Consider the following 13960-nt stretch of genomic DNA (forward strand, 5'->3'; position numbering starts at 1 on the left):
CACTTTAATTTGACCACCATTAATAATTAAATGTTTTTTCGTATCTTCAAACGTCTTATCGTTATCTATATTAAATATTATTTATATATCAATTTAATAATTTCAGTGATTTAGGCTTATTTATTTATATTTTTTTTTTAATACTAACAATAATTACATGCAAATTTTCAATGACAACATTTAATAAGAATTATATAAGAATTATTAGAATTATAATGATAAAAATATATAATAATAAAATATATTTATAATATATTTTCATAAAGTTGAATCAAAGAATCAAAAAGAAGTTGAAAGATTAAAAGGTTCTACACCGATAAATCGTCGTTGGTAATTGGCCGATGTAACAATAATATAAACTAATTGACATATTACAATATTTTATTGCTAATAATTTACCGCGTGCTCGTGATTTACATGCAGCAAGAAAAATATTATGAAAACGTAGTTTGTAAACCAAAACGATATGATTTTAAAAAAAGCAAAATGGCGCCAATGCGCATGTGTATATTCATTTGAGTGCATTCGTGGGAAATATAGGGAAATACATATTATTAATAAATAAACAAGCAACGCAATATTTCAGTAATAAAAATTCATAATTCCTCTTCAATTTCAATAAACGTCACCTAATACATTTGTCCTTCTTTGTACCATAGCATATATACTTCACTTTTTTTTCTTTTATTGTTTTTCTTTTAACATATGCACAGGATTAAGTCGTGCGCACGTGTGTTGATACGCTCATGTGTATATGTAAGTACGCATATGTATGCCTCTATTATGCACACACGACATAACACATGCTTCGTGTATCTCTACTAGAAACCCGCCTATTCCTCCTAACATACATACATACGAACATGCGCATGCGAAATGTCACATGAACACGCGCGTCGATAATATATACTCTATATTTGTGTATAATAAGTGTTACTGTAACACTTTTGTCGCGACGACACGCGTGCACACGTATACACTTCCGACTGAATAACATGTATACATTATATTTCAATTCAAATCACAAAAACACGGTCTTTCTGCACGACAATTATGAGAATAAAAATAAGTGTCGTAATAGTTGTACTAATTAATATAGTGTAATAGTAATATTAATGGTAATAGTGATAGCAGTAGCAGTGATAATAGCACTGTTGGTATATTTTTTCTTATTGATAGTAACGGTTCTTTTTTTTTTTTGTTATCCAAGTCTTACGCATATCGATAACTAATCACCGTAATTGGTTTACCAATAAACGCCATATATACAATGTACATACAAGTTTAACATTTGTTGTATGCCGTTTAACAAGATTTACAATTTTTTTTTTCATTCATCATGTATATATAAATATATAAATTTATATAACAAAAAAAAATACATATATATCTATATATAGATTTATATATTTATACGGATCATAGGCATGTATGCGATTGTAAATAAAAAGTATTATATATAAATGAATAACATTTTGTCTATTCGTGATAATCAATATTTAATTAATATATAGTGTGACACGACAAACTATAACTTTGCCGAAAGTCGCGTCGAACAACACGTGTATTAGTCGAGAATTAGTTTGTGTTAATTAATATGCTTCAATTATTTCACATTTTTTCCCGACAGTCAATTCTGTTAACTAAAGAATTAATTTACACAAACTAGATGCATAAGACGAAATGTTTTCTTTATACATTCAATGAAATAAACATTCTAGTTGAATCATTAATATATTAATTAATTTCTATCTAATAGCATGTTAATTATTCATAATCAATACATTAATACAAGGACACATGTCCTAAAACAGAAATTATATATTTACTATTTGCCTAGTTTTTTCGGAATTCGTTATACTATTTTACAATTGCCTATATAATTATTTACAATTTTTTCCGCAATAGCGAATTTATCTGTATGTCAACTAATCCACATTTTTTAATCTATAATATGTATATACATTTGTTGTGTATGCAAGAAAAATATCTCTCTGAATGTAATTTAATTGGAATTGTATCTTTGGATTGCGACCAAAAATAGATTTAAGTAATATATTGTAGATGTATTCTCGATTAAGAATGGTCAATCATTGCGTGAATTATCCATGTAATATATATAACATTAAAAGTCAAATGCGATATTCACTAACATAAATAATACGAAAAATCGACATAGTATAGCAAACTTTCTTTCGTTGTTTTCGATACGTAAATTTTAGGTCAAAAATATAATACGAGTAAATATTGCTAGAAAGTACTCTAATAGATATAAATGAGCACAAAGAAGAGAGCTATTCGTAAAAAATGAAAATTGACCATCCTTACTCTAAATTAATATTTATCATTTGTTTGTGATGATTAATAATATCATTTCAATATTATTCGATATGCAAGTGCAAAAGCATTTTTTTCACTTTTTCAATATTTTTTATACTGATCATTCTATACTGATTAAGTTAATAAATTTTTCTATCTATCATCTACTATTGACATAGGCAAATGAAATTCTCCACCTGATGGTATTTTTTACATTGTTATGTGTTTATATATATATGTATATTTATATTTATATATTAGAGTTTCATAAAAAAAATTAGATACAATTGCAAAATTCTAAATACGTTAAAAATACCATCAGGTACTCATTAATTTGTGCTTTAGCATTAAAATGTATAACGAAGAAGTACTTTTTTCAGACCTTTTGAAGCAGCAGCCCTATCACAGTATGGCTCGGAGATGAAGGCTTTTTTTTCTCCTTATACAGATCAGATTTTATAAAACAGATTCTATTTGTTTAATTTCCTTTTCAGGAGGTTCTTGCGGAGATGGCGCAGTTTCTACAATTTCAGGAATATCTTCTTCATTTTCTTCTTCAATATCTTCATCAATTGGAGTCAATGTATCTAATATCACAGGCTGAGTCTGTAATAAATTTTGTTTCTTTGTTAATTTTAAATAGTTTAAAAATAATATTTAATATATGTATATTTACTTATTATATTTACCTGTGGCGTTGTACAGCGTTTCATTGCTGGAGCCATGAAACTAGTAACTGTACTTACAAAGAAGAAAAATCCTGCCATAAAAAATGGGATGCTATAGCTTTGCGTTGCGTCATAAACAGCACCAGCTAAAGGTGAACCAATGATAGCTGCTGCTCCTCTAAATAAGATTAAGAGGCCAAATGCATTGGTCAATTTGTCCAATCCCAAAAGGTCTACCAAAATAATTGACGTCAAAGAAATATATCCAGCTGAAATATTATGAAAACAAATATATAATATCAAGATAAAAAATTAGATCTAAAATAAAATTTATTAATTTCAATACTTACATATAGCTATTCCAAATAGAATGCTCATAATAATATAAGCAGGATACGAATGACAAAACGGAATTGCAGCCACAGCAACTGTTGATATAATTAAGCAGATATTATTCAACAATAGTGAATCCACTTGTGGAAAATCCGCAATGTATCCACAAGCTACACGACCCAGAGTATTGGTAATTCCAATAATAGATACTAAATATGATGCAAGAGTCTTGTCAATATTCTAAAAATGATATGATTGAAAAATTGATATATATGATTACAAAAATGTAGGTGAAAAAAGAAATTATTATAATTTTTAACTTACATCTAAGACTGCAGCATCTAATAAATATACAAAAGGGACGTATAAACCAGCCATTCCAAATACATTACTAATACCAATTAAAAGAAATACTGGATCCTTTAGCAAAGATACATCCATCATAGTTGCCAGAGCTTCTTTGAACGAATCAGGTAATACCAAACAAGGACATAGAGGTTCTGTAACATTTACTGTTTTAATATAAAAATTTATAAATCGTTGTATATTTATTTTTGATAAATTTCTTACGCTCGCGCGCCTTTTCAATGTCGGTGTCTTTAATATCTCCACGAACGGATTTTGATAAAGAAATAACACTTTGACGATAATTTGCAAGTGATTTTTGACTTTGATATTCTGGTAAGTTAACAACACTACCACTATAAAAAATATCCTTTCTTGATAGTGGTCGAATTATCTGTGGTTTTTCTTTTGGAATACTAGTCTTACTGGTGGTAAAAGTAATACTTTCACCATCCTATAAAATATATATTGTTTATAATTTACATAATATTTTTTTAAAATTAAGTATGCGTTCGAAAAAGTATGATAAAACACGTACATCTATTTCCGCATTATTATTCCGAGAACCCATAACACTGCTTGTTGAAAGTCTCAAATGCAAACTTTTTCTAATATCGCCATTAGAATTCAATGTTGTTCTAGAATTCTTAATAGCACTAAGACTTGGTTTATATCTTTCACCAGTACTTGTTTTGCGGATTCTATCAAAAAAGGGTACAGAACCATTTTTAGGTAAACCTTGTACATGAGTTGTAAAAGCAGGTTGTGAAGCATTTCTAGGAATTATTGGTTTGAATTCGCTTTCAGACTTCTCTGTTATATCTTTGGTATCATCAATATTTTTTCTACTCTTTGATTTGGTGGAAATGTTTTTTAAGTCCATGCTGCCACTATTACTAGTTGCTCCACTAGAAGAATGTTCTTGTACTTTCACTTCTGATATAGTGGGAAGAGTTGGTACCGTTGGAACTGGTGTTAAAGGAGTTCCTTTAATATTAAAATAAAATATATTATAAAATATATTCAGTTAACAATATTAATTTTAACTCATATCTTCTTACCAGGCACTAATTGGTCTAAATTGAAACTGGAATGAACACCAGGATCAATATTAATAGGCATTTTCATTCTCTTTTCCATAGATCCATCAGGCAGTTGTACCATGAAATAAGAACCCCCAATACTCCCACGTTCCATTTGAAATCTTTTCTCCTCTGCCATTCTTTGTAACAATGGTTTAACAGAAGAAGCTTTTGGATATTCTAATGGCCTCATCATTGCACCAAATACCTGTAATGTTCACCTATTGTTATCATCAAATCTATGTTCTATAATTTCTTAGAAAACTCATAGATATTACTTACAGCACAATTTAAAATAAGACCTGCAAGAATTAAATTTGCTCCTTTCCAATTATATGCTTCTAATAACATTGTTGCAAGAGGTGCAAATGCAAATGTGCCAAATCCTGAACCACATACAGCAATACCTGTAGCTAATGATCTTTTGGTTTCAAAATAATAACCTACACAAACTACTGCTGGTAAATATATTAGACCAAATCCAATTCCTGAAACAATGTAATTATTATATATCCAATCTATTAAAAAATAACTTATAATTTAATATATTTAAAATCTAAAATATTTAACACACACCTCCCATAACACCATAAGTTACCATAAGCATATTTACACTGGTTGAAAATGTTGAAAGTACAAATGCTGCTGCACCTAAAAAACTTCCTGCCATACATACTGCTCTACATCCATACTTATTTGTTAAAGCACTGACAATAGGTCCTGGAAAATATAACATTTAAAACTAATATATTACTATTACATAAAAAAAAAGATATTATTTTATAATAAAAAAATTTACCAGCACTGAGGTACATGCCAGATAACAATGAACCAACCCACGCAGTCTTGCCTTTTCCTTCTCCAAAATATGTAACAAATTCTCCCAGAAAAACACCAAATGTATAAGCGATACCATCAACTATCATATTACACATGAATGATGCAAATACCACCACCCACCCATATCCACCATCTGGTGGGGGTGGTATGTCATGGTATTCACATAATGATCCTCCTTCATCTTCTGGAGATGCTTCATCACTAGCTCCATCAGTAGCAGTTAATTTTGCATGCTCTTCTACAGAATATTCACTTTCCGTCTGTAAAAAATATAAATATTTTCATCAGTTGATCAGTTGAATGATAATATATAGATATATGAATTAGATATTATATTCTCTAACATTATTTAATATATTATATATTAAAGATAATAAGAATCAGATTCAATGTTTCAGATTCATCTATTATTAAAAAATTTGAATATTTGTTGGATCTTGTAACATTATAACATTGTAACGTTAATATTTGTTGTATTTGTCTTGTATAAAGTAATGCTAGTTCACCTTGTAGAATATAAGAAAACTATCAAGTACCTTCCTTTCATATTAATATGTAAATATATAGACAGATCATTCTATATGTATTTGATTAATAAATTAAATAAGAATTTTTAAAAATTTCAAAAAGTCATACATTTAAATAAAAAATTATTTTTACACATCTTTCTCCAATGAAAATAGAAATTTAATAAAATTATAATGATGAAATTAAATAAGACAAGAACGCAATTCCGGAAGACATCTTTTGGAGCGTAATGTGAGAACGAGTGGTCGTGCCATATTATAAGATGATCTCATAACGCAAACGCAAGCATAGATATTATATGGCTACTGTGACTTAACCATTCCCTAAGGCTACGTTTATCCAAGGTAAAATAGTGTTTCCTCTGAATCTAATAAATAAGAAACGATATTGATCACGCGATAAAAATGACTGTGCTTCACAAAAATTCAATGTATATCTCTTTAATACTTTTTTAACATAATATTTTAAGGATATTAATAAATTCAAAAAAAAAAAAAAATCGTACAAGAAAATATACTTCCATGCCTTCTTGAATTTGAACATATTTTGTATAATCGTAAACGAAAAAATCCCGAAGTAAGGGATTTTTTTTATAAATATTTTAGAAATAAAAGAGTTCGTACAATGACCTAACTGCCAACATATTAAATGAATTCAAATATAGCGCTAAGACATACGAAAGCATCGATAGTGACTCGATAGTGACTTAGCCGAATGGAAGGTCAGCCGAATCAGCTGATCTACTGTCATTAGAATTGGTAAAACGTGCGCCACCTAACGTCAAGGCAAAGAAAACTTGACAAGAGTATTGTTTTCGACCTTGTTTTCGTGACGGTGGTGTCACATTTGCAACGAGTGCAAATTGTGCACACAAGTACGCAGTGATACACGACTGTGCTGACGATATATACAAATGCGTGTATGGTGTTTCGTGTTTGTTAGAAACTGCTACAAAAGTGTAAATTACATTTATCAAGGCTAAGTCACGTGTTGTTCCTGAACACGTACGAAGAAACTATAAAGAAAAGCGAAACGAGATAGTGCCTTAAAATTCGAGGCGAATCAGATCACCCAAAAATGAAGACAAGAAACGCTTAAATACACGCATATTACCAAATAGAGACGAATTTTCGAAACGTACCGTACTGATCTTCCGCACGCGACGCGAGCCGTATTGGCTGTACTGCGACTTGTTGAGCGACACGCGCGACATTCTATGATCGCTTTAATGTCAGACTCCGTTCGTTTCGTCGTTGGCCTCCACACACTGTGCAGAGTTCTATTTTCGTAGAAGTGCGCGCAGCTGCGCGCGCTGTATATTCTTTCTTTCCGTGACTTTATCCCTCAAAGTTTGCCACGCTACGCCACTTCCGCGCAATTTAACACTCCCCCTGTTAGCAAATAACAGGAGTAGCAATATCAATCATCAAAATCCGCTGCCATGTCTTTTACACTCGCGCGCTTCGAGTTAACTTCTATCATACGACCATCGCACGCTCACTGCCTTGTATGTAATATGGATCAACTGAACTTAAAAAACGTGCGCAGTAACTTTTCTAAAAAAGTACACTTTTGTGAAGAAATTAAGAATATATGTTGCTTTATTCCTCTTTGCAACACCCGATAACGATACACGTACACAAAGTAATGTGTCTTAATAAATTCAGTTCATCGATAAGATCCAGCCATAAGATTCGGATGCACACAAATGAAGTGGCACTATACACCTAAAATGATTCAGCTCGCGCAAATTGTCATGACAAGTTTGCCGGCAAAAACGATTGGTTTTGCTATTGGACGTATTATTGCTACGTATCACTACGCACTACAGAGATTCTATTTATATACAAACGGTAGTAGAGCCTTCTTCAAATTTCCATGTACAAAATAACTTTATTTTTTATATGCACAATATTTTTTCTCCTGTCATTGTGTCTTGTAATCTTTGTATAGTGCAAGAATAATGCTGAATGAACGAAGCAACATGCAACGATGTGTCAATAATGTAATCACAGCGTTTTGGTGATTGCGAATGTATGTGCGAATACACTATGTTTATTACTATTATATTTTACGTGATCCTAAGATATACAAATGACTAAACTACACGGATCTTCGTGAGAATTTAAGTACCCGCTGAACAAAAGAACTGCTTGCGACAACGAGAGAGCACGGAGCTCTCGTTGAAGCGGCACTGATCGTTTGTGCGCGAAAAGTTAACCTATAAATGCGAAGCGTCTCATGCGTCCCCACCCTATCACAATTACGTGGCGCGACAACCAGACGATTTGCGAATTTGCTGAATCAAGATTTTAAAAAATATTTTAAATTTTTATATGTATATTTTTTTTAATTATTTTAATTAATATAAAGTAGAACTTCAAGAAAAGAAAATCGATCTAAATTTTCAATGATTATTTCCATAGATATTTTTAACATTTGTAACAATTTTCGATACGAAATCATTTACTTAAAGTACTTTGTTTTTACAAAAGTATTATATAAAGCTATAAAGTATCAAGAAACTTAAATTATGATACAATTCGAATTAGTTATACTATATATATTTTTAATAATTTTAATAATTTTTATACAGATATCGAAAATATTGTCCTTAAAAGAATATTAAGAAAATAAAATTTTAGATAAATTATTATACAAATTAAATTTATTTTTTTTATCTTAAATAGATGTTCAACAAGTTTAAAATGTTTTTGTTAAAAAACTACATTTTTAAGAATAAATTTATGACAATTTATGATAATAAAAATTAAACCAAAAAATTAAATTATACGAATAAAAAAAAAACTTGCTCAATGCTTTATTTAATTCAAAATATAATTGTTATAGACAAAGAAGCACAAAAATAAGCAACTTCATAACACTCGTCTTCACACAAAACCAAAAATTTTTTAGTGTCGTTTGTATCCGTTTAACGAATCAATAATTGTATCAAGGGTTACTTCGTGTATTATGGGAGATATTGCACCGATTGACCAATACATTGCAGCTCAATGTCACTCGACTCTGTTCAGCATAGATGATTCACATTTGACTGGTATAATAGTATAGAGATCGACAAGTTATTTATTCTAACGTGCAATTATAGCAGCAACTTGAACTTACGTTTAATATTTCGACATATCGTTCCGCGTTAGCCATTAGTCCGATGCACGCGCGTTGTAGTTTTTTTTTTTTTTAATATCACGGGATAGAGACAAATCCACCTCAACCGTTTATGCAATTTTTAGAGTTTCGAAACGTTACCTCACTAAACAAATATTTGCTGGCAACGCTCTCGTACTTCAGGAAGAAAGTGACAGTTCCCGGTGGTGTATTGCTATCAGGTGGCTTCGAGAAATCATGTTCATGGTCGAACGGCTAAATAATCGTACGCGAAACATTGTATATCGTAAAGTGACCATCATATAGTAGCGTGACGCGCGCACTAATAATCTAAGTCGATGCTTACACTACCATGAAATTAATCTTGCACGCGAATGAAGGTTACCAAATATATCATACTATCGAGATTACCGATACATAGAATCGCGGTTAATCGATTGCCATTTAATGATGGCCGTCACGACGAAAATCACCAAACGATCGAATTACAGCGATATGAACGATAGCTGGCGAAAGGGGGCGGGGCGCTGAAGCAGGAGGGCACTAAGTAAACATTCTGAAGATGATCTCGAGTCGATATGTAACAGTGGTGGAAACACTCAAAGAATCAGCACCGATAAAAGGGATAGGTAGACGAGAGGAGAATGGTACCACTGGTATGTAATGTCGATCACGCGAGAGTTACTACTGCAACACGCTGCATTCCACTGATGCTTTGCTCATCTGCTCGAGCACGTTTATGAATTAATTAGATAATAACTAGCGACAATTAATGTTGAAGGCACGACATATGAAAACACCATCTGCTTTTGATCTCCGCACAAAAATTAACCAACAGGAATAATTAGATAATATTGTTCTATGAAACAAAATCAGTACGTTTAAATAAGAATTTTTTTGTCTCAATTTGAATTTGATAGATAAGTATCAAATTTTTTTTTTTTGTATTTTCGATTAGTATTTTCAATGAAATGATATAGATATATATATATATATATGCATGGGCGTAAACAAAATTCATAATTTATAGTAACCATGAGAACATCTGGTTCTTGTTTTCTTAGAAATATCAGCGGCAACAGTGCTTTAAAATGACTCAGAAATCGTAAACAAGAACTACATCATGATATTTTCTTGATTTGTAACAGATCATTGTTTATGACGATGTTAGTCTCTTCTTCATTGTCCCAGTTTGCTTAGGACCGCGAGATATCAGGAGTCGTGATAAAAGTATGAATATAATCAGGAAAGGAAGAGCAACATTCTCCCTGCTTCGATGAATCACATTGTGTGAGTAATTATTTTAAATTATAATCTTACCAAATTGTTGAATTGATGATACTTTTTTTTTATTCGCTTGTAGTATTATAATAAAACAGAAAAATTCAAAAAAGAAAATAGAACCACACAATTGCAAGTTTGAAAAATCTAATAAATTATTATTTAAAATCAAGTGATTCAATCTAATCAAATCGGTTTAAAGGAATTAGAAAAATTCACTACCATTTGTAATCACTGTGATTAATCGTCTATTTATTCTATTCATGATTCGCAGTCAATCAGTTCAATCGACTTCATTAATTATATTATTAATTTATAATGAAGGTTAAGTGTCCCAAAATTCATTTCTTATTTATCGAAATTTGTTTGCGTTAATGATATCTAAATAAGAGTCTTTGATGAAAACAATCAAATTTATAGGTATTCCTACTTACGATTTAATATTTATCGACCGAATAGCCGAAGGATAAGGGAAATACTCGACATCGATACAGAACGATAACGAATTCAACAAACACTTAAAAGATAAGATTTTCTCGCGTAATACATCTTAATCCATGGCTCGACATCAATCCATAAACTGGCACGTGATATAGTCTATATAGAGGTACATAATACAAAAAAATAATAACATTCATGACTCCACCCAAATTGCAAAATTTCGTATGCAAAATTTATTCCTTATAATGTTACCAACGATATATTGATGAACTGTTTGCAAGCATTATCGTTGTTCCAACTAGGTAATACAAACCACTTTCACTTGTGCATTTCGTGATTAATTTGATTATGTCTTATATTTTATCACTCAATTTATAATTTTCTATAATATGTAGAAATCATAATTAATAATATTTGTCAAAAATAGCGTGCCATGAAAATTACCAATAAAATTCTTGTACACGTGCGCAAAAAAAAACATGTTTATCAATTGAAAATATTTCGTTATCAATAAATTAAATTTTTATTAAACCGATGAAACAATGGATTGCCGTTATTCAATCTTTTTGAAGTCAACTCATGTGGTAATATATCGATGAAATAGATCATACAAGGAGGGTTGTAATCATTGTCAACATCATAATTTCAATATAAACACGATTTAACTTTTACTATATTACTTTATTTATCTTAACGTGCGATTTTAACGACATGAAGCGATGTTTTTAGTTAAGAGTAACAAAATAAAACGAACATGATAAGGTAAAAATTTTTATAGACTATTATTTGATTAGAAAATCTATTTTACATACCTTATTTTTAGGCGACATCACACGATATTGACAGCAATTGATGTTTTATTTAAATAAAGATGAATACACCCTCACGTAAATGAGAAAATGAATAAGAAGGAGGGAAAAAGAGATGGTTGTACTCGTGCCACCTGAGTGGACAGTGTCCAGCTGTGGAACGAGAAAGAAGCGATATGAAAATGCGCGCTGCTCAACCACCGGCTGACTTATCGCATCGCAGTCGGTTGAGTCCATCCAATTCCCCACTCTATGAAATCCATCTCACTTCATTTCCCTTGCCAACTCTTCTTCATGTATTCTATCGTTTCGATTTGCTCATGTTTCTCTCTTTGTTTTACGATTTCTCTTTCTATATTCTTATCCTTTTCTTCTTCTCTTTGTTACACAAAACCGACCGTCTTCTTTCTGCTACAGATTTCCACGCAGACATCACTCATGCAATGCAATATCGCGCGCGCGGAAATAAAACGCGCGGCTACTGATCTATCGATAAGTACAAAGTTCTAACTGTGTGTACACCCAGATATTTCAAATATGCACAAGATATCACTATTGGATGAAGATCTTTCAAACATTGGACGTAACATAAGCTAGCAAGATAATACTAACGAAACATATACAATTTAATAAATAAGAGAATAATCAAGGAAAAAAAAAAGTTAAGTGTTAAAAAGAATCAGAAAAAATTTCAAACTTCGTTTACGAAATTCAATACGATTGGACAGAAATTATTTTCTAAATTAAACAGTTTTTATATTAAACAATGTTTCATCATGAAAGCAGTCCTAACGCAGATACGCAGATTTCTGTTTTATGACGAAAATAGAGTAGCATATCATAGTGTTCAATTTACCTATTTCACATTAACTATTTCAGATACTACAATTCAATAAAATTTTTCTTATGATTTTTCCATTACTATACGTTACTATGAAAATATAAACTGAAATATTATGAAATAAAAATTATAAAAATCGAAAATAAAATTAAAAAACAAAAACGGTTTTAACTTTTAACTTATATTAATAGAAGAGAAAAGCAAAATAAGAAATGAAAAAACTTACGATGTGATTAACCATAGGTTTTGGCTTGATTTGCAGACCATCATCGTCGCCGATCTGCTCCCCAATCTGTTCGCGGCTACTGGTAGGTCCCATCTCGGCGCCGCGGCGCCTACCTTAGACTCGGTTGTCACTATCTTCAACGGATTGAAACAGCCACAGCTTCGTGATCCTATGTTCCTCGTGTACGAGGAACGATGCGAAAATAAAATAATCACCAGTCGGATGACACCTTGTCCGGGCAGTCCGCTGCGCCCCCTTTCGATTTATAAGCTCTCCATTGGCGATACATGAACAATCCTGGAAGTCGTAGCTGCTCGATGACAGCTTCTTCCGGAATATTTTTCTCTTTATTTCTTTTCTCCGACTTCTCTTTCTTTCACTTCCTCGATGTTACAATACACTACGATACTCGAAGATGAAAGAAACAAATCTTCTTAAAAATTGAACATTTATCAAAGGATAATAAATTGCTCCTTTGGTGCTAGCACGTCGATGATACGTCGGTTTCTTTTTTCGATGTTCTCGTTACGACCAATTCGGTGAAATCGCGACACGACTGCCACCACCGGCACCAATTTCAGATTATTAGAACCCTTAATAACAACGAGGACGTTGCTTACACCCCGCGCACGACCCAGTCCACGAAATTTCGATCCACCTTTTCAGGAATCTATTATGTGCTGCCTCTCCGACCTGCTTCTTTTCTAATCGTTCGCATTCCAGTGTGATGATAGTAAGAAAAAATTAATAATGATGCTATCACCGTTGTCGCAGCCGTTCGAGTGAGTATATTTACGATGCAGATAACGGAGAATGGATGAAAATCTTGTTGAAGAGAATTTTCTTGCAGACGATCCCGCCGCGGGTGGGTAGCGCCGCGGCGCCCCGGGATCAATAAAACGACCGCCCGGCCGTCGCCTTTCCTAGGTCCTGCCTGCCTGCCTGCCGTGATCTCCCGTTTACGCGACGCTGGACGTCGCGACGCGTACCCCCTCTACTCTTCACACCGCGGCCGCTGAACGCGCCGAATGTATGCATTAGACGCAAGCGCGATCTCTTGTCGCGCACGCCCCCACATGGTCTCTCCCCACGAGCTTGCGCAGCATGATTATCGACGCGAT

The 13960-nt window shown here is 32.2% G+C and overlaps 2 protein-coding genes across 7 annotated transcripts in view; one reads left to right on the forward strand and one right to left on the reverse strand.

Annotated features, from left to right (window-relative positions):
• LBR (lamin B receptor) overlaps positions 1-13960 on the forward strand; it is a 47697-nt gene that overhangs the window by 26967 nt on the left and 6770 nt on the right. The window contains exon 1 of one of the 2 annotated variants that reach the window (XM_012490302.3): positions 9798-9897. The exons of the other annotated variant lie outside the window; for it this stretch is intronic. The gene's annotated coding sequence lies outside the window, so the exon portion shown is untranslated. Of the gene's footprint in view, positions 1-9797; positions 9898-13960 lie in introns of those variants that run through there. 2 annotated transcript variants of the gene reach the window in all.
• Positions 581-13796, reverse strand: LOC100865926 (monocarboxylate transporter 9). Of its 5 annotated transcripts, XM_086904476.1 has the most exons (12): positions 9588-9821; positions 9242-9496; positions 5547-5847; positions 5324-5467; positions 5030-5235; positions 4727-4955; positions 4204-4652; positions 3891-4119; positions 3645-3820; positions 3338-3560; positions 3009-3256; positions 581-2925 (listed from the first exon to the last, which is right to left on the reverse strand). In XM_086904476.1, exons 2-12 carry the CDS (start codon positions 9275-9277, stop codon positions 2776-2778), a joined length of 2391 nt encoding a protein of 796 aa, XP_086760602.1. In that variant the 5' UTR covers positions 9278-9496; positions 9588-9821; the 3' UTR covers positions 581-2775. The 5 variants fall into 5 exon arrangements, with proteins under 5 accessions (XP_086760602.1, XP_012345742.3, XP_086760604.1 ...); XM_012490288.3 differs by lacking the exons at positions 9242-9496; positions 9588-9821 and adding an exon at positions 12840-13796; XM_086904478.1 differs by lacking the exons at positions 9242-9496; positions 9588-9821 and adding an exon at positions 11776-12770.

The sequence above is a fragment of the Apis florea genome, unplaced genomic scaffold, assembly GCF_048593485.1.
Source record: "Apis florea isolate Af1SG1 unplaced genomic scaffold, ASM4859348v1 contig_2350_pilon, whole genome shotgun sequence".
NCBI lineage: Eukaryota > Metazoa > Arthropoda > Insecta > Hymenoptera > Apidae > Apis > Apis florea.